This window comes from Rhinichthys klamathensis, unplaced genomic scaffold (assembly GCF_029890125.1).
Source record: "Rhinichthys klamathensis goyatoka isolate OS25496 unplaced genomic scaffold, OSU_Roscu_1.1 h1tg000081l_1, whole genome shotgun sequence".
Classification (NCBI taxonomy): Eukaryota; Metazoa; Chordata; class Actinopteri; order Cypriniformes; family Leuciscidae; genus Rhinichthys; species Rhinichthys klamathensis.
This window is the reverse complement of record NW_026606623.1, coordinates 392,474-419,551: the sequence shown is the minus strand read 5'-3', so window position 1 is coordinate 419,551 and position 27,078 is coordinate 392,474. Positions and strand designations below refer to the sequence as shown.

General features: G+C 40.6%; 1 protein-coding gene and 2 long non-coding RNA genes across 3 annotated transcripts; all 3 read right to left on the bottom strand.

Moving 5' to 3' along the window:
- Positions 1-1,209: 1,209 nt before the first annotated feature.
- On the bottom strand, positions 1,210-15,252 carry fstl1a (follistatin-like 1a). Its single transcript, XM_056251325.1, has 11 exons — positions 15,176-15,252; positions 15,031-15,087; positions 8,091-8,192; positions 6,334-6,463; positions 5,939-5,971; positions 4,703-4,833; positions 4,244-4,365; positions 2,070-2,182; positions 1,837-1,947; positions 1,517-1,617; positions 1,210-1,368 (listed from the first exon to the last, which is right to left on the bottom strand). Exons 1-11 carry the CDS (start codon positions 15,176-15,178, stop codon positions 1,327-1,329), a joined length of 945 nt encoding a protein of 314 aa, XP_056107300.1. The 5' UTR covers positions 15,179-15,252; the 3' UTR covers positions 1,210-1,326.
- A 2,839-nt stretch (positions 15,253-18,091) lies between these two features.
- Positions 18,092-18,508, bottom strand: LOC130085522 (uncharacterized). Its single transcript, XR_008807155.1, has 3 exons — positions 18,452-18,508; positions 18,303-18,332; positions 18,092-18,196 (listed from the first exon to the last, which is right to left on the bottom strand). It is a non-coding gene; the product is annotated as an uncharacterized LOC130085522 (long non-coding RNA).
- A 5,586-nt stretch (positions 18,509-24,094) lies between these two features.
- LOC130085521 (uncharacterized) lies at positions 24,095-24,601 on the bottom strand. Its single transcript, XR_008807154.1, has 3 exons — positions 24,547-24,601; positions 24,355-24,402; positions 24,095-24,174 (listed from the first exon to the last, which is right to left on the bottom strand). It is a non-coding gene; the product is annotated as an uncharacterized LOC130085521 (long non-coding RNA).
- Positions 24,602-27,078: the final 2,477 nt, after the last annotated feature.

Here is a 27,078-nt window from a genome sequence, read left to right as displayed (position 1 = left end):
ATAATATAGGAATAAGTAGCAATTTAAAAAAAAAAAGTTGCAGCAGTCTAAAAATGTATCGCTTCGAGTTGTAATCCATACACTTAAAACCTTTGACTAAAGTGTCCGAAATGCGCGCTCCTGACCGAAGACTTTGGTGGTTTTATCTGCGTTAGAATGCGCGTGTCACGCCTCCTGCAGTCAGTGGTTGGTCCTCCAAACATGAGGCAAGTTTGCTCCGTCTCATAAGTCTCTTATGCAACCCTGCACGTTTAGTTTGAGTGCGTGGTTTACATAAAAACCTATTGGCAGTCAGCAGGTCTGCTTTTATTAAAGATTAGTTATTGTATTAAATGCATAAAGCATAAATCTATTATCCACATGTAGATGGTGAGACAATAAAAAGGCATTTTACTTTACTCTTTTTAGGGGCATGAGCATGCCAGGGCTTACTAGTCAAAACAGTTCCTATAGTTATATTGATATATTTATATAGCCTGCCCATATTTATAGTTATATATTCCTGTAGCAATAATGAATTTGATTACATAACAATGACAATGTAAATGTCACAATCAGACATGCCCATTTGGCAGCTGTGATGCTTCATGCTTGATAACAAGATTAATCTTGGCCCAGTTTCTTTTTTAAGACTATTGCTTTATAGTTTTATAGAGTGATTGCCAATTAAGGTTAATATACAACAGACCAATTAAAGTAGTTAGAGGTGAAACAGCTGTAGTATTTCCATGCTAAAAGCTGGCTTAAGCTGGAATGTTCTCCCAGCCTGACCAGATGAAAAATGCTGAAACAACAAGCAAATAGAAATATTTCTATTCTATTTCTATTTATTGCAAATATTTATTTATTTTATAAAATGTTACATAGTTTGTGTGAGCCCTTAATTGATACAAAGTTATTATCACAAAATAAAAGGAATTTATGTTGACAATGTCCAAACCCTACTTTTTAATACGCAATTCTACACTGTACATGAGATATTTGTAATATTACAATAATCAAAATTGGAGGGGTATCATTTTACTATTATACATTAAAAAATCTTGTTGATCATACTGGTCTTTATACAAAATATAATTTCATATTTTCTGTTAACTTTAAGGTGAAATATGAACCCCTGCCTAGAAACATTAAAAGTATAGTGAAAGGTTACAAAAAGGTTGCAGTAATTTATACAACAGATCATACATACACAGCTATGAAAACTTCTATAATTAATATAATAATAAACTAACTGAAAATATGGAACTTTCTCCTTTCATTCAAACACAGGTTGATTGAAGCTGAAATCTGGACAAATGTTCATTATTCCTCTTCGACTACTCCTCAAACCTTCTTAGTTGCCACTTTCATCTTCTCCACAGTTTCCTATGGGGGCAAATCAATTCCAAAGTCACACATTTTATTTGCTTTAGGTCCATAATGACCCAGACAAATACACATGCCATCTAAGCAGAACATGATATGTTATTTGTCAATACTTGCCCAGGTTTCCAGCATTACACTCTGTACCAACCTGATGTTTATTAAGTGTGTCCACTCTCTGAGTCCACTCCTCTTCCGTCATCTCCTGATCATTTCCCTCCATTTCCTCAAGATCGTGTAACTTATTTGTACCTGTAGAGAGAGAGAGAGAGAGAGAGAGAGAGAGAGAGAGAGAGAGAGAGAGAGAGAGAGAGAGAGAGAGAGAGAGAGAGAGAGAGAGAGAGAGAGGACTGAAAGTCAGGCCACATTCCACATATAAAAAATCCAATTTTATCCAGCTTTGCTATCCAAATCCCAGCCTTTGCAGAAAAAAAAACAGAGCAATATCTCAGGTCTCAAGTTTTGGCTCACCATCACAAATAACAGCAGTGCAAACCCAGTTGCCGCAGGCACAAACACAGCGGTTACATTCCACCTGAGTCTCAGCACCATCCTCGTACGTCTCATCTTCTAAGGCGCACTCTAAAAACATGCAACAGCACTCAACAACACACAGGCTATATGTTCATACATCTGTTTATATATGAAATTATGCATTATTATGCCAGGGAAAGTGGGCTTAGTGGTGGTACAGTAGATCTTACTCCTCTCTGGAGGGTTGAATCCAGGCCTGAGGCAGTTGAGGAACTCATCAAAGCTCAGTTTCCAGTCAGCGTTCTCATCAGACAGCTCAATGAGGGCATCAACACACAGACTCCTGTAGAACACAATCCCCACTGTTTTTAATATTTTATTGCATCCACCAGTGCAATATTTTTCTATTAGCATTACAATCATTTCCATGTGCACAAGATACACGAACATGTATTACAAGAACATGAACAAGTTACCCTTTAGAAAATAATTCTCAGCACTACTTCTGTTTCCAAGCTGGTAAAAGAACATTAAAGAAAGCCCATTCAACAACCGTTTCAAAAAAGGGGTTGGTAAGATTTTAAAATATTTATAATTACACTCACCATAATTATTTGATAAAAAATACAGTAATACTGTGAAATACTATTGCAATTTAAAATACCCGTTTTCTATTTTGTATGTATTTTAAAATGTAATTTATTACTGTAATGGCAAAGCAGAATTTTCTGAAGTCTTCAGTGTCACATGATCCTTCAGAAATAATTGTAATACGCTGATTTGCTGCTCAGGAAACATTTCCTATTTTCAATGTTGAAAAAAACAGTAGTGCTGCTTAATATTTTTTTTTGTGGAAACTGATATACTTTGATTATTTGATGAATACAAACTTCAGAAAGAAATATTTTGTAAAATTATAAATGTCCTTACTGTCACTTTTAAGTCCTTGCTGAATAAAACTATACATTTCTTGGAAAAAAAAAACACCTTTAAAAGGTAGTATAGCATTTGCAATCAGATAGTATGTCTGCTTTATAGCCACTAAAAAAGATTATAAGAATAATGACCAAAACATAGATCAGTATAGATTCAATCCAAATTCAATTCAGATTCCAATGCATTACAGTGACTATGAAATATTTCCCACAGTGATCTTCCATGTTAAAACGTGTTATAGATATGACTGTAATAGACTGTGTAATTAAATAATGTATAAAACAGCCAAGCATTTCTTTAAAGCAATTCTGCACTTGTCATACAATCTGCAAACTGTATTCTGATATACACTGGCCATTGGCCAACCTCATCTCTAGATATCAGTATCGGCATTGTTGACCTTTCGAAGAACTTGTATCGTATACTTGATGATGGATTTTGTGCCTGTCCCTATTGGCCAAAATGTTTCAAATGTAATACAATTGAAATGCTAAATGCACAAAGTAAATACAGCTGTATATGACACCAACATCTTGTTTTGTCTTGTCATCTTGTGTGAGGAAATTGTGAGCATATTGAAAGACTTTCTTTGTGCAGCTGTCAGAGGGACAGTGAGGTCATAATCATTACATTTTATAGAGTATAGCCATGAGATTTATCGGTTATCAGAAATCTTCAGAAAGACATTATCAGAAGTGGCTGTAAAGAGTATTGACACAGATAGTGATAAACTGATAGATAAAGACAGTATTCAGGTTAATAAAACTCACAACTCCAAACTGTGTCTATCTGATTTGTGTAGGTCGCATGATAAAAAAAAAACATGATTACTGAGAAAGAGATAAACCAACAAGGGCAATAGGACCTTATAAACATGATAGAGCATGTCAATGTGACATATGAACGTTGTGTCTGAATGCAAGTGAGAATCTTTATAAAGATGCATTGTTGAACTAAACTAAAATGAAGGAACACTTTATCCACTGTAAAAGCCATTTACCCTAAAAGAAATATGCCTAAAATGATCTTTGGTTACTAAGAAAGTAATACTTTTATTCAGCAAGGACACGTTAAATTGGTAAAAAGTGACAGAAAAGACATTATAATGTTAGACAGATTTCTGTTTTATATTAATACTGATCTTTTGAGCTTTCATCAAAGAATCCTGAACAAAAAAAATTAAGCAACATTGAGAGCATTGATAACATTGACAGCACCAAATCAGCATATTAGACTTATTTCTGAAGGATCATGTGACACTGACGACTGAAGTAAGGAAAACAGTCCTTAATATTGTCTGTAATATTGTGAAATATTATTAAAATTACACAATATTACAGATTTACACAATATTATAAAAATAAATCAAGATGAGCATTAGAGACTTGTTTAAAAAAAATTAAAAACTCTAATGTGCAATATAACAAAAATTTAGACTTTGTTATAAATATGGGGATGTGTGTGTGACCTGAGCAGGCGGTTGTTCTCCTCCTCGGCATAAGGAGAGGTGACATTTATTGCAGTCTCATTATGCTGAATGAACTTCAGGAATTCTGTTGAATCCAACTGAGAGTCTCCATTATCATAGTTCTGTTGAGACACAAACAGCTTAAAGGGGTCATCGGATGCAAAATTCACAATTTGTCTTTGCAGTGTGTGGACACAACCTCCATACAATGGAAAAAATCCATTCACTCGTTTGTTTTATCCTCAAAAAGCCTAAACAGTCTCAATAATCAAGTCGTTTGGATTTTCTGAGCAATATGATGTCATATTGCTCATGCTCCGCCCACAACCACTGACGGACTGTCCCGTATTAGCATATTTCCCGTATTAACATATTTCCGCCCTCAGCCAGACAGACATGCGTATATCTGAATGCATATGCTTTGTGTTCAATGAACACAACACACACACACACACAAACCTGGAAGTATTTGAGCAGGACATCTGAGAAGTTGGATCCTTTAGAAAACCAGCCGTCAGGCGACACCTCAGACTGCAACCATTCAATCACATAACTCCTCAACTCATTGCGGTCCGTAAGGTAACAAACAACTAAATAATAAAACAGAACAAATAAGCACAACGTTACTATACATCTGAAAACTAAAAGACTTCACGCCCTTTCAAAGCATAATCTTAGACCCTTGAATAGTGAATGATTCAAATGAAAATACTACTTTTCATAGGAAACTTTTTATGCATTTTGGTCGTTAATGTACACGACAACAGCGTTTTGGGGGCCTGGAAATGCAAACTTCTGAAAACGGGTTTCAAAGTGCAAGTTTTTTGTTTTGTATTACGTGTTCAGTCAGCGTGTAGTGTTTCTTTAAAAAGTGACATCACCAACTACTGGCCTGGCAGCATAAAACAGCAACAGTGTTGTCGTCTGTACGCAAAAAAAAAAAAGGAAAAACTTTTCTTCTTTAAAGCAGCACTAAGTAGGAATTCCGTTTTTGTCAAACAGTGACCCCTAGAGTCGCTGTGGAGTACTTGTACTGTCGTGAATAGCACTCATGCAGAGATGGCTCGCACTCACGGCCGGATCCCCTCCCCCTGTACACCGGTACCTGGTCAGTAGGATGGACGCTGTAATGAGTGGAAATAAGGTATGGCCCCTTTAAGAGCTGCGCGCGCCCTGCGCCTCGAACACCACATGTATACGGCGCCGGGTTATTTCTGTTTGATGCTCATTTTATCAGAATTTTATCAGATCTGTTTTTTGCCGTAAAGCAATTCGTTACCTCGCGAGACCTGATATCACACGATACTTCCTAACACTAACACCTAACATTTGAGCCCGCCGGCCCAAAGTTGCAAGGGTGGTTTTGCGGCTCACAGGCACCAGGGGGGTGCGAGACGACCACCATTCAACACGAAATCAGTAATATAAACATTACAATGACTCCAAAGCTGTTCGGTTAAGGTGAAAAAGTTACTTAGTTCACCTTTAAGAAGCATCGTTGTCGTGTAAATGTTCCCTTAATTTTAGGTTCTATTTCTCGTACTTAATTTTGTCCATACAAAACTGCTAAGTATTTAAACCTGAGCAGCCTATTGGATGTTGGTCTCTAACAATAAAAAGACATAATTCCACCATATTTAAAAAAAAAATGTTTAATGATAACCAGTTCTCAATCTAATATGCTTGTTTACTCACTTGGGCTGTTGGTGATCTGTTCCATTTTTTTCTCTAAATGAGAAGACAGAAACAAGGTTAGTGACTTTCAGCTGAAAACAGGAGCTGCTCTTTGTGCAAAGTTCTTAATCTCTTGCATATTTATGTATTCTAATGTAGGGAAATGTAGTGACATTCCTGAGAGGAAATGGCTGCTATTATTTAAATAGCACCCAAAACTAGGTAACAATGAGATTTCGTTGGAACAGCTTTCTCATGCACATCTATGGTTTTGCGGTGAACACACTAGTCAATTGAAACAGAAAGGTCTGTAATCTTTATTGCAACATTCCATTAATGTATCACTATAAACTATAACACTATAAACTAATATAACACTATATAACACTATAAACTAAACCTACACACACACTTGCCTTCACAATGTCCATGATGGGCCACCTGTACTTTGAGTCCAGTGAGACAGGCATCACGATGCAGCTCACAGTGATTACGGTATGTCTTCCCATTACTTCCGCAGACTGGACGCTTATGGGGTTTACATTGCTGATCAAAACACAGACATTAAAATAAGTGTACATTTATGATATCTACGTAGTTTATATCAGCGGTTCTCAATTAGTCAATCTTGACTCAAAAATGGGTCACAGGTCTGTTATGATAGGACAGCAGCTAAAAAACAGTGCTAAATGCAAAGAATAATATGCCAACTAACCATTTACCTTTGCATATTTCAATAGCAAAATAGGCTTATCAACTTTTAAAATTGATGTAAAACCCTTTCCATGTTTTGTTGTTGATGTAAAACGCTGTGTGTCCAACCGAATTTTTTTCGGCCTGTCATTTTCATGTTATTAATGTTATTAAGTAGGTTGTTGCGGCTCATGGTCTTTTTTAAATGATACTTGTTGGGTCTCCACCATTTCCAAAGCAAAACCTACTCTAGTGACGTAAAACACCCAGTCTTTTTATAATATATTTCGGAGAACAGTAAGTGGTGGTGGAAAATAGGGTTGCCAAGTCAGTGGTTTAGGGTAGAATTGGGCTACTTTGCCACGGGTCGATTTTTTTCTCCCTTCAAGTTAAATGTTTGACATTTTGCATAACTTTGCATTTTATATGTATATGTATATATATATATATATATATATATATATATATGTGTGTGTGTGTGTGTGTGTGTGTGTGTGTGTGTGTGTGTGTGTGTGTGTGTGTGTGTGTGTGTGTGTGTGTGTGTGTGTGTGTGTGTGTGTGTGTGTGTGTGTGTGTGTGTGTGTGTGTGTGTGTGTGTGTGTGTGTGTGTGTGTGTGTGTGTGTGTGATAAAACTGGAGAAAAAAATAAAACAAATAAGAGAAAGATTTTTACTTTTGAACTCCTATGAGCTCCTTTATGAAAACATACTGTGTTTATGATTACTACTACACAGTGATTCTCAAGTTGAAACAGCGTGTAATGCATAGTGACTGTAAAATATAATTCTTTGAATATTGTTTTCTTTGTATGGGAGTGGCATATTTTGAGTTATGGTTTTTGGGCTAGTTTTCGTCCAGTTGACTGTTTTTTAAGTGGTCACCATGGTTTTGCCAAATAAAACATGTTCCTGGATCAACATTTTGAACAACATTCCTGTTAAAAAACATAGAGCCTATCCAAAACTTCAGAATCAGGGCAGATCTGGCAACCGTGGGAAAGGTAGCATGTGTTTGAGTGGGTGTTTTCAGCCTTTTCAAAAACCCACACTTGCGGTCTTTGCACCTGACCACTTGTCTACTTACTTACATGATGTATTTCCTGTATTTGGCCCAAGTGTTCAAGTAGGCGTGAAGATTGCAAGTGTGTGTAGAACATTTGATTACCCGATAGGACACAATAGTCTAGCAAAAAAGCAAGTGTTTGCAGAGCTTTCTTTTGATTTGCAATACTTTGCATCTTAAAATAAACTTTTAAATGTCTGGTCAGTAGTCCCTATGTAACAGAAGACACAATTTAAAATTGTGGTGCTTCTAATTCAGTGATAAAAAGCATTTGCAATGTTATACAAGATATAGCCTTATCTTTGCACCAATAAAATTACACTTTACCAATTTGTTTTACTATCAAATTACATGTAGCCTAATATCTAGTCCTACAAAGTGACGTCATCACTTCGGCACTCTGGCACATCTGACTCACCTCGACGCACAGACAGGTTGGTTCTCCTTTCTCTGTGACAGCGCATTCTCTTCCAGCTCCACAGAACACATTCGCACAAACTTTACTTTTACTCCTCACCTCCTGCACACAACACAACAACAACACAAAAGAATAATAATAAAAATGGTCAATTACACCAAACACACAGGACTTTGGTTCTAACTAGTGGTGAAGGAAGGAAAACGCTTCAGAAAATTAAGTAATAATAATATAGGCTACCCTTATGCTGAAGGACCTATTGTTTACTCCTAGTAATACTGAAAAGGGATAGTTCGCCCAAAACTGATATTTCGGTCATTACGCAGCCTCAAGTTGTTCCAAACCTGTATGGATCGACTTCCACAGTATTTTTTTTTTAATTCGGAAGTCAATGTCTGTTGTCATCAACTGTTTGGTTACCGACATTCTTTAAAATTAATACAGGTTTGGAACAACTTGTGAGTGAGTAGCCTAAATGATGCAGCATTTTCATTAAACTATTTCTTTAAATTAGTCCGAATACTAAACCCCAAACCCTATAGCTTAATCCCATTTTTTCCCAAGTCTAAAATCGCACATGCCGACTTTAAATTTAACCACAAGATGGCGGACTACACTTAATATTCATACTAGTTCGGACTAGTTCATTTCTAACAAAATCTGGGTCAGAATTATCTATTAAATGACAATCAAATTGCTGTTTTCTTAACATCCAAATAACAAATGACCTTACACACACACCCACCCACAGTAGTAAAAAAATGGACTTTTACTCATGTTTTCACCTAAATAAACAGATCTCGCTTACTCGCTCCCCACAGACATGTGCTGCCCGTTTATTGTGTTGTCTGATTGGTGCAGACTGAAGTGAAAGCCATAGTGACACAGCTCCAGATGGGAGCCAGACCTGTTGACCTTTGCCATCTAATAAAGAGGGTGAGTAACAAAGAGTCTGACCACGACAATACACCAGCGCATGCTGTTACTCACTGAAACACACACATCTAAAAGAAGCACCTCATGTCTGGAAGACAGATGGCACACACACTCCCACATGTACAAACCATCTGCAACATATGTGTATCTTATATAAAAATAAAAAATAAAGGTAATTGCACTTTTTACCTCACAGTTCTGACTTTTTTCTCGCAATTGCAAATTTATCTGGCGCCATTTTGTCTTTTTAACAATTAGGAATTGCGATAAATAAAATCAGAATTGTGATGTAAATTCTTAATTATTATATCTGACAATTTTGATTTTTTCCCCTCAGAATTGAGATATAAACTCGAAATTGCGAGAAAAAAAGTAAGAATTGCTTGTTTATATTGCGCGATTCTGAATTATTTTATCAAATTCTGAGAGAAAAAGTGAAAATTGTGAGATAAAAAGTATAAAAAAATATTAACAAAAAATTGTTTAATTTTTAAGCAGCAGACTTTTTTAACCTCTACCAATTTGCAGTCTTTCACCTCTGTCAAAGTTTATTTTGTTGTATTATATATGTTTTAGTTTAGTTTAAAGTGGAACTAAAAAGACCAAAAATGGAACACACTGTTAATATTCTTGACAATAAAATAAAATAAAATTAATTTCGAGAGATATTCTTTTTCTATTCTATTATAAATAGCAAGTTTATACTTTCTGGCTCGGTGCAGACTGCATTGGAATGTACAGGAAGATGGCGTAATAGTTGGATACATGTTGACATGGCCTTAGGACATCTGTCCATTTCTACATGCTCTGTGACCCCTTAACTCTGACCTTTAACATCTGACTGGGAAGATTGTGGAAGACAATGGAGTGGTATTTCAAGGAAGAGAGTCTCGTGTAGGGTGGAACAGCCTAATGCGATGCTTCTCTTTCTTTCTATCTCACAGAAAGAGTGCACATGCAATGAATATTTCACATAAAATGTGCATTGAGTGCCAATAATAAGATCTCATTTGGAGAAAGCGTCACAATTTTCCAGTGGTGTGTGTGTGTGTTTCTGTGTAAATGGTAAATGTGCACAAAGGGCAACTCTAACAGGCCTGGTCCATTTATTTGATCTGTTAACACGACGAATTAAACAAATTCCCTTGCTTCCTCACGAGATACTTTTCAAGTTTTTAGACTGTGTCTGATTCAAGATATTTCAACATTGCAGCATTGCTGCATGGCTCTTCTAAAATATGGAAAGCAGCTTGTTTATTCCTCTTCTATATTAATTTGAGTACTATAATCAATCCAACACAGCAACATTGGCACAACCAATGGCACGAATTCCACAAATAGTAAGCAGCGCAACTGATTTCAGGATGATATTAATAAGAAATGTTTCTTGAGCAGCAAATTATCATATTAGAATGATTTCTGAAGGATCATGTGACACTGAAGACTGGAGTAATGGTGCAGCTTTGCATCACAAGAAATATTTTTATATATTGAAGGTACTCTATGTAACTTTTTTGGTTTAAAAATTACAAAAATATATAATAAGCGAGTATATCATGAATCCATCTTCCAAACAGTGTTTTTGTCTTATCCTGAATCACTATGTTACGCCTATAAAATAAGTGTTTATATTCAGACTTGCCCAGTACCTGCGTGACTCATCATATACATAAACAGAGAGAAGTAGCTCCGGCTACAATGTTCGTTCTCAAGACGCATGCAGTTGTTTATTAACATCTAAAGCGCCAAAAGTTACATAGTGTACCTTCAGAGACAGTTATTAAAAAGTGTAATAATGTTTTAACTGTATTTGAATCAAATAAATGCAGCCTTGGCGAGCATAAGAGACTACTTTCAAAAAAATCTAACAGACCCCATACTTTTAAACTGTAGTGTATTTCAGTTGTTTAAGGTACCATCAAACTGATTTAGTATGTCAATACAGTCAGTGTTCCCTTTCCCCACACTTATGAATGATGAAATGAGAGTTAAACATATTAATATTAACAAGAAGTTAAAGAGAGAGAGAGAGCCGAGAGACAGAGGAATTCACACCCTTACAGATGGTGCCTAGATTGAGACTCCCCACAGATTCAACAGAAAATTAACAGCAATAAGCTGAGCTGAGCGGAAACTACTTTCACACAAATATCACCACCAACAGGCTGTAAAAAGCATAGAAGACACACAAACACCGGGCTTTGACCTAAAACCAGAGGGCAGACAGAACATTCCTCACATTCCAGAGTGTGTCAGCTGAGATCGTCTGATGGAGATCAGAGCAGACAGACTCTGTTAGATGACACCAGAGCATTAGTGAACAGAAGTCGCTATACACTCACTGTAGCGGTCCTAAACCCCTGGTATGAAAGACTGACAGCATTGCCTGTTCTCATTCTGGCTTTTGTTCGGATGCAGTCTGGCGCCCGTTTCGCGATCCGTAGGCAGTACGTGCCCATGTTAACAGGTTAGAGAATTCACACTGGAAATGAATGTGGTTGCAGAAGCAGTGCAGAATCAGCAGCGCAACCTTTGTTTTCTGTCAATTTTTGCTATGCTGCCGGCACAGAATTAAAGTGATAGGTCATTGTTTGTTCATGGTCAAAATGAACATTGAACATGACCATTTTTTTTTAGTAGTTTCTCCATAAATGCATATAATTAAAGACTACTATTTCACAGTCAACATATGACTTCCTGCAATGGGTAAAGCAAGGAAAACTACACTTTACCTCACATTTTGAAAAGTCAACACAGTGGATGGCACTGATCTCATCGTGGAGGTGGAAAAACAAAGTTCAGTATGATCCACAGGATTTCTTGTATAAAGATTTAAAGTGCCCCTATTATGCTTTTTCGAAAATTACCTTTCAAGCACTGAGTAATACCGCTGTTTGTGAATGTAAAAGCTCTGCAAAGTTTCAAAGATCACAGTGCATGACAAATGGAGTTATTGTCTCCCAAAAGAACTGATTCTGAACAGCTTGCAACAAGTCGTCAGTAATTCCAGCCTTACTTCCTGCACGAACCTACGTAGGTTTGTGACAAATTTGCATAATGCCAGCCAAAGGTCTTCATCTTCTAAAGAATGAGGGCTCAGACTCGAATTGATACGGTAAAACCAATGCCACTGTTAATGTTCGTATCATTGTGTATCAAATGCTGAGGAAGCCTCTGGAGCTGAAAATCAGATATTGTATTGGGCGTTTCATTTCCGATATGCGCTGTAAGCGTTAGACCAATCACAACAGACTGGGCCATCTGACCAATCAGAGCAGAGTATGGTCTCAGAAAGGAGGGGTTTAGAGAGCCAAAATCCTTTATCGAACCTTCTGCACCGCATATGATCATGTGTAAAACGGGCTTCATATACTGAACACCAACACTTCGCTCGTGTGGATGATCTTAACTGTCATTAACACCCATAAGGAAACCACAAAGGAGAAACTACTCTAAAAAACAACAACATGTACTTATCCACATTTTAACACTTCAACTAATTTGAAACCCCAGGCATGAAACAATACAAGTATGCATCAAAGACAAGATGTAAGAAAAATGTGGTCACTTTGTCAATGGTAGAAGTTTTTCAGGCCTTATGCCAAATATTCACAATTGCTTGCTTTGTCTCGGTTTTACAATAATGTTTCATTGCAACACCTTTCAGTAAGTGCTGAAAAACAATCTAAAAGTGTTTGTTCCTGTGTGTTGCAGCACAATCTGCAGCATTTCTAATAAACACTGTCCATAAGTAATTTAGACCTTTCCCAAACCCGAAACACATTTTTGAAACCCTGAGTTATACCACTAAATCGTTCAGGTTCAATCTCAGGCCTTTGGTATATCGATAAATCCCTATTTCTATCCTCACACAATATTAGTAAAGGAGTCTTACGTTCTAGTTCTGCCGAGTGCTAAACACACGTCTACAGTCAAAGGTTCATGGGCTTCTAGGGACCAGAATGTTTTGTAACTTGCACAAATAAGCATCCACATAACTCGCGAAACCCACTCAGAAGACCTTAGCAACACTCTATCAACGACACACAACCTACCCATCTCCACCCCCTGATCCCTAACCCCACCCCTAATCCTACCCATCTCCACCTCTTATATCTGGATCCAACTCCGCCCCCTGGATCTCGTGTACTGCAATGAGGTGCTACTGTATTTTTGAGCAAAGCATTTAAGCCCCCTCTGCCTGTGGGGGCCTAGATCACATACTTCTGTCTGTCTGGATGTTTGTCCGTGTTCATATGATTGCATGATCAGAATGCCAGCGTAACTGTGTTTATGCAGTATAGACTACTAAACGTCTGTGCATAGATGGTGAGTTTAAGTAATTTAGGCCACTTTTTGGCATTGATATGACTGTCAAAATTGGCCCAATTTACTCAAATACACCATACCTTTAGTATGATGACATAAACATGCTCCTTTCCAACTTTTGTTAAACCTGCATAGTGGAAACAATACATCTAATTGAGTTTTTAAGCACCAATGGACACGTTATAAAGATGGAACAGTGCATAAACATACACTACTATTCAAAAAAGAAAGAAAACATTTATAAAAAAAAAATATATAAAAAAATCTTAGACACCAAACTTTCCAAAAGGTCAATCTGTTCCTCAACCATCTCATCATCATGCAGATGTTAGCTGTGAAGTCATCCCTGAAACTATACCCTCTACACAACTGCTCTTACTGAACGCTAGAGCTTCGGTGTGTGAGACCTGTTGTTTGGTGTCTAATGAAAAGGCATGTGGTCGTTCGTCATGATGATGTGCAGATGTAACAGGCCTCCAGGCGCCAACATGAAAAGACCAGCACATCTGCCATGTCTAACTATGTCAACACTGCACAAGACCAGAGGACTGATCACATGCCAGAGCTTCAATTCTGATAGTTACGAACACACTTTGTGTTTGTGACAGACAGAATGGCTGTGCCTTTGCATCTGTGTGAAGTAATGGTGTTAAAATGCCCTTATCCCACCCAGGTGGTAACGTCTGCTGTTGTTTTGCTTTCCATTACTCCACGTACCAATTACTTTGCTTTTACCTGCCAAGACAAACAGCAGCTGTTCATGCCCAGAAAATTTTGCTCCCGTCTGACGCCCTCACTAATACGTTAACAGTCCGAAAAAAGGTGCTTCTGAAGTTACCGTAAGTTTAAACTATCACAGTGTGAAAACAATTCGTAGAAAAACGCATAGAGTATTGGTCATTTTCGGCCAGTATATTATCCGTTATGTTTACAGTCATTTCCTTTAGCCCTTAAACACAACTCAATGCAATTCTCTTAGGGAACAAAAAGGTTAGATGGGGTCCTGTATAGAACTCTAGGGTTCTTGGCTCAATTTAAGAGAACACTTTATTGCCGAAACGGTTCTAATGTCTTACATTAATGCATAATGCTTTCATGTTTAATGGTTTATTTCAATTTTTCTAGTGATAAATTATGTTTACAAGCTGTTTAATTCATGGTAAAAAATGAATTAAACAGAATAAATAAAAAATATTTATATTATTCAGATTTTTTTAATTAATTAACTAAATCCATCAAATGAAACCATGATAGGAACCCCTAAAAGGTTCTATATGAAGTGCCTGACAGAACCCTTTAATAAACCTTTTGTTCTGCCAGTGAGAAATCAATACGGAAAAATCCTTTAAATTTACACTAAATTTATAAACCTTTCTTACCACATTTAAATTACATACAACAAATAAACTCTCAAGAGATAGTACTAACCCGTTTATTAACAAAAAGCTTAAAAATAATATTTTAGTGACTGTCTCAAATGATTAGGCTTTAATATCATACATGCCAAATGAATTAAATCCTCTGATACCTGGATGGATTTATGGCTGTAGTTATTTGCAGTTATTCATATCAGCAATATCCAAGATAGAAAATACAAAAGTGTTCCGTTCAACTCCTAGTCACTTTTTCTTCTATTAGAATGTTGTCCAAAGAATCAGAAAGCTTTCTGTCTTACCTCTGCGTAACAGCAGACAACGAAGAGGACAATGAATGGAGAAAGTGTCCGAATAATCTGCAGAAAGACACAACAATATAAGACCAAATATATCAGATGTATCGTTGCACATGCAAGGTCGGATTCACAAATCTTGATGACTTACCATTATCAGGAGATGAGAGGAGAAAGGAGAGATGAGAGGAGCTGCTGCACAGGCAGAGTAAGAACTGAAGGACAACATTACAGACTTCTGGAGAGATCCAGTGATTCACCCTCCCCCAGACCCCCACCCCCTCCCCCAAACACACACACACACACACACACGTTTCCATGTTTTATGGGGACTTTCCATAGACATAATGGTTTTTATACTGTACAAACTGTATATTCTATCCCCCTACTACACTAAACATACCCATCACACAAAACTTTCTGCATTTTTACATTTTCAAAAACATCACTTATGATTTATAAGCTTTTTTCCTCATGGGGACCAAAAAAATTTCCCCACAAGAACTTCAGATATTGCCATCTTTGTGCAATGTAGGGGCCACACACACGTTTTTGCTATATTAGTACCAGTAGTGAGGACATTGCATAGACCTTCCATTGATTTTATCCTGGTTAAAGGGATAGTTCACCCAAAAATGAAAAATAAGCCCATTATTTACTCATCCTTAAGTCATCCTAGGTCTATATGACATTCTTCTTTCAGACGAATACAATCAGAGTTACATTAAAAAAACGTCCTGGCTCTTCCAAGCTTTGTAACATGACAGTGAATGGACGTTTCTGTTTTGAAGTCCATAAAAGTGCATCTATCCATTATAAAAGTGCATCTATCCATTATAAAAGTGCATCTATCCATTATAAAAGTGCATCTATCCATCATAGTGCATCTATCCATTATAAAAGTGCATCTATCCATCATAAAAGTGCATCTATCTATCATAAAAGTGCATCTATCCATTATAAAAGTGCATCTATCCATTATAAAAGTGCATCTATCCATTATAAAAGTGCATCTATCCATCATAAAAGTGCATCTATCCATCATGAAAGTGAATCTATCCATCATAAAAGTGCATCTATCCATTATAAAAGTGCATCTATCCATCATAAAAGTGCATCATCCATCATAAAAGTGCATCTATCCATCATAAAAGTGCATCTATCCATCATAAAAGTGCTCCACACGGCTCTGTGGGTTAATAAAGGCCTTCTGAAGCGAAGCGATGCGTTTGTGTAAGAAAAATATTCATATTTATCACGTTACAAAGTAAAATTCTAGCTTCCGGCCAAACAGCCTTACGCAGTCTACTTGCGCCAAAAGCACAACTTACGCAACTTGTGACGTCAGAAGTAGCGTATTGCGACATGGTGGCATAGCAAATATCAGCAGTACGTCGCATTACTCACGTAAGTTGCGCTTTAGACTTAAGTGAAATCCGTATGTTCGTTTGGCCGGAAGCTATAGTTATTTTACTTTATACATTTTTAAATGCAAAACACTGGATTTAAAGACCCCTGCGGAGAAAATCCAGCTTTTATTGTTGTTTATATGTCTATGTGGTGTTTTTAATATGCTTTAAGACAAACCATGTACAAATTCATGAGTCAACACCATTGCTGAGTATTTTCTCCTTAAAACTGCAGTGAACCAAAGACAGTCTCAAAAACATGGTTTGAAATCGCTGGTGTTTCTGACGTCACAAACTACCTTGTAACCAATTACATCAACCGTGTGATCATCAACGAGTGGATCTCTGAGCTGGTGTGAGTGTGTAGGGGCGGGGCTAATTTGCATATTCATAGAACCGCATATACTAATGAGGCAAGGGTGTAGAGTTACATTCAAGCTATCTTAAGGCATGAAGCATTTTTTTCAAGGAAAAAAACGTTTAAATGTCATTGGTCAAAGATCAAAGAAGAGTTTTAAGGGATAAAATTATTGACTACGGGGGACAATTAAAATAAAAACATGTTTTAGCATGTCCTCACTAATCAGTTTTCATAATATATACTATGGCAGATGACATTTGGCCCTCACAAGTAACGTTATAGCCAAACCTGTACACACACACATTGTTTTCATATTTTATGTGGGCTTTCCGTAGTCAAGTAAAGTCATCTTTATTTATATAGTGCTTTATACAATATAGATTGTTTCAAAGCAACTTCATGGACATAAACAGGACATTAACGATTCAATGGTCTAAAACAGAATTAAATTCTGCTGTAAATTAGCTCTAAAAAAACAATAGTAAGCAGTCATTATTCAGTTGAAATCAGTTCAGTGTTGATTCATTTTGGTTCAGTAACTAAAGTACGTCACCTGTGGAATGAGTTCAATTCAGCAATAAAGCAGCTCTGCAGAAAACAGTAATGTCATTGTCCATCTCAGTTCAGTTTTCATCCAATAGTGCAGTGCAGTCAAATCAGTAATATTGCTGAATATTAAGTGTCCCTATAAGCAAGCCAGGGGCGACAGTGGCAAGGAACCCAAACTCCATCAGAAAATACCAGGACCACACACACACACACACACACACACAGAGAGAGAGAGAGAGAGAATACTACTTTATTGGCATGGTTTTTATGGATTACAATTGGCATACCATTCAAGTTGTTAAGTAAACAGGTGAATAGAATAAAAATTTAATTTGCATATACATGTGGGTAACTTCACTAAAAGTCATAAACAATATAATTATATAGCATAATGCATTGGGGTTCGAATTCAGAATTTAAAGTTGGGAATAAACGATGTTTAAACACTCTTAGGCTATATATAGGCTATGTTTTAGAACAACATGAGGGAATAAATGACAGAATTATCATTATCATTTTTCAGGTGAACCTATATTATTTTATTTTTTTTATAACTGCATCCATGACTGATTTTGTGCAACAGCGCCTTCTGCTGGATTGTCATGACAAATGAAAACAAAACAATACTGAGTTTCATTTCAGCAGCCTTTATAATAATACTAGTCGGCCTTGCATGTTAAGTGTTTTGGCAGTGTTTGCAATTATAACTCACTATAATGCATTAAGACATTTCTATCATTTCATTGATGGGTTTCCTCTGTGGTGAGTGATCAGTCATCCACTCATAGTAAACTGAGTTGACCCTCTCTTTGTAACTTTTATGATTTTCTCGTATTCTCTTCTTTTCAGAGAACTGAAAATAAAGACAAAGCACAATTGAATAACCATTGGCATAGACAGATACTAAACAGTTAAAGTTGAGGTTTGACACAGAGGGGGTGTGAATGCCTGATTCATACCTCGTTTAAAGAGACATCACCGTTTGTGACCTTTTAGAATCAGAGAGACAACAACCAATTAATATTCAATCTCCCTGTTTGTCTATATATCAATGCATTGCTGTCCTTTGCATTTGCCACAGTTATAAGTGAATATAAAAATATTTTACCTCATTTTGTTGAGTTTTCCATAAACACAAGCAGATAATGAATACCAGAAGGAAAACGTCTCTGGTTACTTACGTAACCTATGTTCTCTGAATAGGGAACGAGACGCTGCGGAAAGCGCAGTGGGATATCCTCTGGATGTGCCGATTGTCTGAAGCCCTATAGAATCACGCCAATCCATTGGCTGATGGCGCTCGCGCAAAGCTGGCTCCGCCCCGACGCTCTTACGTCGTAGCATGATGTACGCGCGCGCGCCATCTTCTCCTCAGATTTCTCTGCCGAAAAGAAAAACTGTCGGCAGCGCGAGGAGCTTGGCAGCGAACGCAGCGTCTCGTTCCCTATTCAGAGAACATAGGTTACGTAAGTAACCAGAGACGTTCTCTTTCATAGGTTCACTCAACGCTGCGGAAAGCGCAGTGGGAACGAAATACCAAACTCGCCAAGCTAAGCGCTGCCATAACCGGTACCAGACCAAATAAGAACAACCATGATAGGTTCAAGCAGATAGAACCTGGGAACCTGGAGTCATGTCAAGATCCAAATTATAGAACCTCACAAAGGTGTGCGGAGAGGACCAACCTGCCGCCACACAAATGTCTTCCAAGAGGGCCCCTCTAAAGAGAGCTTGAGAGGAAGCCACACTTCTGGTGGAATGCGCTCTGATGCTAAGAGGTGAAGGCAAACCACGCACCTCATAAGCCAGCGAAATAGCGTCCGTTACCCAGTGGGAAATCCTCTGCTTTGATGCTGCAAGCCCGCGGCGGCCAGCACCAAAACATGCCAAGAGCTGGTTTGATTTCCTCCAACCGCTTGAGCGATCTACATACAACTTCAAAGAACGGACCGGGCAGAGCAAGTTAAGTTTCCTTTCTTCCTCAGAGGCAAAAGGAGGAGGGTGGAAAGCATTAAGGTTAACAACCTGAGAGCGGAACGCCGTGGAAAGAACCTTGGGTACATACCCCGACCTCGGCCTCAAGGTAACCCTAACCAGGCCAGGAGCGAAGTCCAAGCATGACTCACTAATAGAGAGAGCCTGCAAATCCCCTATCCGCTTCAGTGAAGATAAAGCTAACAAAAGAGCAACCTTAAGAGTCAGAATCCGCTCAGGAGCTGACTCCAAGGGCTCGAAGGGAGCCTCTGTCAAACCCTCCAGGACGACTGACAGGTCCCACGAGGGAACACTAGGGGGGCGAGCCGGTTTCAGGCGCCTAACCCCACGCATGAAGGCCGAAACTAACCTCAGTTTCCCCAAGGGAATCTCATCCGATTCTCTATGAGCAGCAATAGCTGCGACATACACTCTGAGAGTGGTAGCGGCCGCTCCGGAAGCAAACTTTTCCTGCAGGAATTCCAGCACTGAGCCTACTGGGCAGCTAACTGGGTTCCTATCATGTGCTAAGCACCACGCCTCGAACACCCTCCACTTGGAGGAATATAGCCTCCTCGTCGAAGGGGCTCTAGCATTCGCAATAGTCTCCTGAACGTCGGTTGGGAGATCAAAGCTTAAAGCTAACGGCCTCTGATAGGCCAAACGTACAGCTTCCAAATGTCGGGGCGAGGATGCCATATCCTGCCCTGAAGCTGGGAAAGCAGGTCCTCCCTGACCGGTATCTCCCAGGGGGAGGATTCCAACAGAGGGATCAGCTCCGAAAACCATGGCTGGGACGGCCAGAATGGGGCTACCAGAAGGAGGCGGACTCCGCTCTCCCTCACTCTGGACAGAACCGCCTGGATCAGCTTGATGGGCGGGAAGGCATAGAGTTTCTGCATCGGCCAAGGGTGGGCGAACGCATCTATCCCCAATGGAGCTGGAGGGCTCAGAGAGAACCAAAGCGGGCATTGGGACGACTCCTGAGATGCAAAGAGGTCCACTTCCGCTTTTCCGAACACCTCCCAGATCAGGGCCACCGACTGGCGGTTCAACATCCATTCCCCAGACCTGAGCTTCTGCCTCGACAGAAAATCTGCTGCGAGGTTCAGAATCCCTGGGACATGAACTGCTCTCAGAGAGAGGAACTTGTCCTGGGACCACAGGAGAAGGTGACGCGCATGCCTGTCTAGGGTACGCGATCGTGAACCCCCCTGTCTGTTTACATGGGACACTACTGCCATATTGTCCGTTCTGACAATGACATGGTGTCCTTCGAGGAAAGGGAGAAAGTGGCAAAGAGCCAGGAAGACAGCCCTCAGCTCCAAGCTGTTTATGTGCCACGAGAGGGTCTCGCCAGTCCAAACCCCACACGCTGGCCTGCCCTCGAAAACCGCTCCCCAGCCGGTCAGAGAGGCATCCGTCGTAACCATCTGGCGACGGAATACCGCACCCATACCGACTCCTTTCTGAAGGAAGAGGGGGTCCCGCCAGATTGACAGGGCGCGAAAGCAACTGCGCGACACCTTCAATAGGCGAAAGGCTGGCCCCGTGGGCCGAGCCCCTGAGAGCTTCATCCACCACAGAAAAGGTCTCATGTGGAGCAGCCCCAGAGGTAGCACAGGGGAGGCCGCGGCCATAAGGCCCAGAAGTCTGCGGCAGGTGCTCACGGAAACATGCTGGCCTAGTGCGAAACGGGACAGACATGTCACCAGACTGGAAATCCGTGCAGGAGCCAAACGGGCCTGCATAAGAACGGAGTCCATGCATACCCCCAAGAAAACCGTGTTCTGAGCTGGAGTAAGAACGCTCTTCTCCGTATTCAGCCTCAAACCGAGAGACTGAATATGACGGAGGACAATGTCCCTGTGGTGAGTCACCAACTCTCTGGAGTGGGCTAAAAGGAGCCAATCGTCCAGGTAGTTGAGTATATGGATGCCCTGGAGCCGCAGCGGGGCCAGAGCAGCATCCATACACTTTGTGAACGTCCTTGGCGCTAGAGCGAGGCCAAAGGGGAGGACCCTGTACTGGTACGCTTTCCCTCCAAAGGCGAACCTGAGGAACTTCCTGTGTCGCCGTACGACCTGGATGTGGAAATAAGCATCCTTGAGGTCTACCGTCACGAACCAGTCCCCCCGCCGGATATGAGATATGATGGCCTTCAGCGTCAACATTTTGAATTTTCCTTTGTAAAGAGAGAAATTCAACCGGCGAAGATCTAGTATCGGCCGCAGGCCGCCCCCCTTCTTCGGGACCAGGAAGTAACGGCTGTAGAAGCCCTGTTCGACTTCCCCCGAAGGAATCTCTTCTATCGCCCCCTTCAGCAGAAGGGATGAAATCTCCTGCTGTAGTACAGAAGCCTGAGCGGCGCTGTCGACTACAGTAGGAAAGACCCCGTTGAAGCAGGGGGGGTTGCGACAAAACTGAAGCGTGTAGCCGAGCCGAACTGTGCGAAGGATCCAAGGCGATACCCCTGGTAAACGCTCCCATTCTTGAACGAAATGTGATAGAGGCAGAGGAGTGTTGCAGTGCAAGGGACATACCTGAGGTAGGGTGTCGCGCTGGTTTCCATGGGGAGGCGCGGTTGACCGTGGAGGAGAGCGCTTGGCGTCCTGACACGTATTGGGGGGTACCACCACCTGGATAGAAGTAACTGGGTCCGCCTGCTCCAGAGGAAAAAGAACTGTGCCTCTGAGGAAGCGATTGGCGGGTGTAACGTGCACCGGGAGCGAGGGGAGAAAGCAAGATGCGTCTCCTTCCTCCTGCGCCGGACTGGGTGAAGAGAGTGAAACAGGACCTGCACTTCGAAACACGCTGGGTGGCGAAGGTGACAGGGTTGGATGAGGAGAGCCGGCTGGAGGAGGGCAGAAACGCTTGCGCGGTCTGTCCCAACCTCGTAGATCTGATGAGGCTCTCCTCTTCCTGCCCTGCGGGTCAGGAACGGCTCGAGGAGGCTGGAGCGGCCGATTTGTTGGACCGCTTCAGCTGAAGGCGCTTGTGAGGGCGCTGGCGAGGAAATGGACGACCTCGGGCTCCCCAGACAGTAGTTGGTGGGTGGCGAGCCGGGTCACTCCTGCTAGTAGGGAACTCAGCCCTATGAGCAGAGCGTTCTCGGGTTTGAGAAGGGGGAGGGTTGGAGTCACTGGGCCCTCTGACCCTCCTGGGCATAAACTGCCTGAACGCGGCCGACTGAGACTTAGCGGCGCGGAACTTGTCAACCACCGTGTTGACCGCCTCCCCGAAAAGACCTGAGTGGGAGATAGGGGCATCCAGGAGGAAACTCTTATCCTTGTCTCGGATCTCCGTGAGATTCAACCAGAGGTGGCGCTCTGCAGCAACCGAGCCCGCCATAGAGCGACCTACAGCCCGAGCAGTGTGCTTGGTGGCTCTTAGGGCCAGATCTGTGGCTTTGCGAAGCTCTTTGACAGCTTCGGGCGTCAGTCCCTCTCCTTCATCCATGTCCTTCAAGACGTCCGCTTGGTAGGCTTGAAGGATGGCCATGGTATGCAGGGCCATGCCTGCCTGACCAGCCGCCATGTAAGACTTCCCAATAAGGGAGGAAGTAGTCCTACAAGCCTTGGAAGGAAGAAGGGGACGCGCCTTCCAAGACGGTGCAGACGACGGGGCGAGGTGGTTAGCCAGCGTGTCCTCGACCGCTGGAATAGCGGAATAACCCTGCTCCACAAAACCAACAAGGTTGGTGAAGTCAGCGGCTGCCGCATTAGTTAGGCGTGCGGAGAATGGCTGCTTCCAGGATCTGGAGATCTCGTGATGCAGATCGCTGAAAAAGGGCAGCTTTCTTCGTTCTGGCCTAGAATTAGGGCCACGTAGGAACCTCTCGTCGAGTTTGGACGATTGAGACTCGCGGGGCTCATCAGGCCAGTCAATAGAGAGCTTCTCTGTAGCGCGCGACAGCACCTCAATAAGCTCAGTGTAGGCCGGAGTAGGCCGCGCGTCCTGGCCGCTAGGCGGGATAACGTCATCAGCCAGAGCAGGCCCGAAATCCTCGGAGTCGGAGGCTGCAGTGTAAATAACGTCATCCAGACCGAAAGAAACCGATTCGCGGGCTCCCGGGCTGGGACATAAATAATCATGCGCGAATTCAACCGCGCCGCGTGCGTGCTCGGGAGAGGGAGGGAGAGAAAGGGCGAGGCCCGTCTGCTCATACTCAATATCCTCGAGCTCAACATCCGAACCCCAGGCCGCGGATCCACGAGAGGCCTCAGCAGTCTCGGGAGCGCGACGGGGGGAAACGAATGTCTCCTTCTCAAAAACCGCGAGTCTAGAGCGGAGGGTTTTGAGAAGGAGATTGTCACAAAATTTACATTTCGACAATCCTAATACAGCCTCACGCGCATGCGAAAAACCCATACATTTAACACACTTACTGTGAGGGTCGTCGTTCGAGATGAAACGAACGCATGGCGGAGAGCAGCGTCGATAATCCATGACACTTCACTGTAAGGAGAACAGAGTTCCACTTATACCAGTCGCTGAAGTGTCGAGACGAAAGCTGAAGTTGAATTGAAGAATTCGGGCTCAGAAAAACCGCACGAAGGGCGAGATGTGACCGCTTCGTGAAGGCAGAGAAATCTGAGGAGAAGATGGCGCGCGCGCGTACATCATGCTACGACGTAAGAGCGTCGGGGCGGAGCCAGCTTTGCGCGAGCGCCATCAGCCAATGGATTGGCGTGATTCTATAGGGCTTCAGACAATCGGCACATCCAGAGGATATCCCACTGCGCTTTCCGCAGCGTTGAGTGAACCTATGAAAGAGAACAAAACACCAGATCACAGACAACACGACCACTGTTGAAAGGCCGGCTACCTTCGAAAAACTGAAAGATTGCGAATGATCTACAAAATAATAGTAAAAATTAGACCTATTTTAATGTCTGCTTTGAGTTTTTAAAACCACTATTACTTTTCCTCTTGAAACTAATTTCATTCCATGCCGTTTCATAACAGCACTGAAGAATTATCATTTCAAAATTAAAGTCTCATTTAAGTTTCAGAGTGAACGCAGTCTCAACTCACCTCCATTATCAGAACTATTATCGGAACCCATTGTTATCCATTCATCTGCTGAATTCGAGATGGTACAATACAAAGTAACATGAGATTGGTGAAAATACTCATGTAGGCTACAGTGTTTTCCTCTTATAAAGACTAGTTTAAAAAAAAACATATGTATGATTTAAAACAATGAAGACTGGCAGTAAAACTCACCCTGATATCGACTGGTTGATAAAGTCCTGCAGCTGCTGTGGTGTGCGAGTAGTCGTATGCCCCACTGTGGTGACCTATTCTTACATTTCCTATTCGACCTCACAAAGGAAATGCTCTTCAAAGATTCACACCCCTAGAATTCTCTGCAGAAAAACTTTAGAAATAAAGCAAACTAAAACAAAAAACTATTAACACATGCTGTTTGCTGTTCTACTGTCGCAAAACAAGTATTGATTTATTTTTTATAGTTGCAGTGAGCATTGCAACAAGTTTAGGGAAGAGGGAAACGGGAACCTATCTATCTATATAAAACTTTAATCACAAAAACAAACAAACAACAAAGCTGCAGACCCTCACGTATGACTGCCGCATATAAACACAATAAAACCCCAACATAATGTCCCAGGCCTTGTTGTCACTCCTCTTTTTATCCTTCCGGAGCTTCTCCGTGGGACTCCAGACAGTTGAGGCGCGCAGGTGACGTTTATTAACACTATCTTCACTCTTATTAAAGGGGTGGTATAATGCGCTTTTCAAAAGATGTAAAATAAGTCTTTGATGTCCCCAGAGTGTTTATTGTGAAGTTTATCGTGTTTATTGTGACACTTTTTGAGGGTGAGCCAAAACGGACCGTTTTTGTGTCTGTCCCTTTAAATGCAAATGAGCTCCTGCTCCCGGCACAGAGGGTGGAGCTGTCATTTTCGGTCATTTTACCTTACACAGATTATGTTCAAATCGAAGTCAGAAAGATGGAGAGACTCAAGAAGAGGTGACATGTAGACAACATTTATGTAGCTTATGTGTAGTTATCTTCTAGTCATGTATTAGCATATTCTGTCTTGATAATCTATAAATCGTGTTCAGGGGGCGGGGTTTATGAAAATGTTGGGGTTCATGATGTCACTAACCCGGGAGGAAAGTCGTGTAGTCCCTACCACCCATTTGTTGTAGCTAGTCCTTAAAAAGCAATTTCTTTAAAACCAAATATCTCCCTTTGCTTTGAACTTTGAGCGCCATAACTTTGCGGATGTTGTTTATGCTCAAACAGCAACATTACACACTGACTAAAGTTCGAAAAGTGAAATCATTCAACCACCCCTTTTAATCAATCAGTTACCCACAGCTGTATAGTTTTCATATGTCCATAAAGCCATCTTTACCCATTCAAATCTTATTTGCAGATGTTTTTTTTTTTTCTTGTTCTCAAACTGTTTTGTAACAAGTTTTCCTAGAAATAATATAATACATCAAATGACCACAAGAGAGCAGCAGACGTGTTCGTCTCAGCTGAACCTTACAAAAGGGACCATGGAAGTACCGTTGTGCAATTTTGTAGGAGGTAGTAGCCTACTATGGTGCTGAATTATTACCATATTCATGCAGTTTGGATGCTTTAAATAGTAGTTTGTTTCTGATGGCTTTAAGTATTTTTATCCATGTTAATTTGCTTGTAAAACTTGAAGGCAAATGATACCCAAGAAGTTAGCTTAATCTAGCGAAAGCTCCCTTCTTGAGAGGTTCCCAATAGGGGGGAAAAGAAGAAACCAATCAATGTAGTTTATAAATAATAAAATATTAATTATATATAAAATATATATTATTGAATTACATATATAAATTCAATTATATCGTGTGTGTGCGTGTGTGTCATTAATAGATTGTATATGAATATTGTACAAAATAAAAAGCAAACAGGGATAGTATGTCCTCGTTTAGAGTTAAATGTGTGTGAGACATCTGTATATGTAAACTTGAAATCAGTTCAGTTCAAATGAATTTTAACACTGATATTAATAAATACTGGCAGACAGTCTTGTTGACCACACATGACCTTTTATTGGCTATATTCACAGGTTTCAACTGACAATCATTTTTGCAGAAAAGGACTACAAGTTAGTAAAAATGAATGAAATGGCAAAGGCCTTAAATCAAAGTAACTTTGTAACAAAGTAACTCTGAACAATTTGCTATTGAAACTCACAGTTAAGAACCAATAATCAATCAGAATTTCTCTCATCATCCTGAAATCTGATGTGTTCTTTTATGATGTGGCGAACTCTTGATTGCTGTTTGCTCAAATTCTGTGACTACAGCAAAATGTAGATTCAGTCTTCTGCTACAAACTTTGCACTAATGTGTGTCACAGGCTGTTCCGATTTGAATTTCACAGATCGTGAAAGCAAGCTTCTCTAAGAAGAAATCTCATGCTCTTATCTTATCAGAAACAGCCCTCAATGTTTCACTGTTGTTTCCACAAACCAGCACTCGGAAAAAGACAGTGAAGAACTAGCAGTGACACAAAACAGAATAGACAAACCCTTTAATGACTGCTGTTAAACATTGCTTTGTGAATAGACAATGGCGTCCTTCACATTAGTACAGTAACTAGGGGGCAAAATGATGATCATTCCTCTGTTTGTCAGGGTTTTTTTTTTTTTTATATACTGGTACAATTTTTTATTTGACCTACAGTACTTTATCACATTTGATGTTTCTAAACTGCATCCGCTCATGCATATGCCCTTGCATCTT

Coding starts and splice junctions, on each gene's coding strand:
- fstl1a (XM_056251325.1), bottom strand. Junction 8,193..15,030: donor TTGTCTGCTGTTACGCAGAG/GTAAGACAGAAA, acceptor TGTTGTGTGCAG/GAGGTGAGGAGTAAAAGTAA. Junction 5,972..6,333: donor CCATCATGGACATTGTGAAG/GCAAGTGTGTGT, acceptor CTTCTCATTTAG/AGAAAAAAATGGAACAGATC.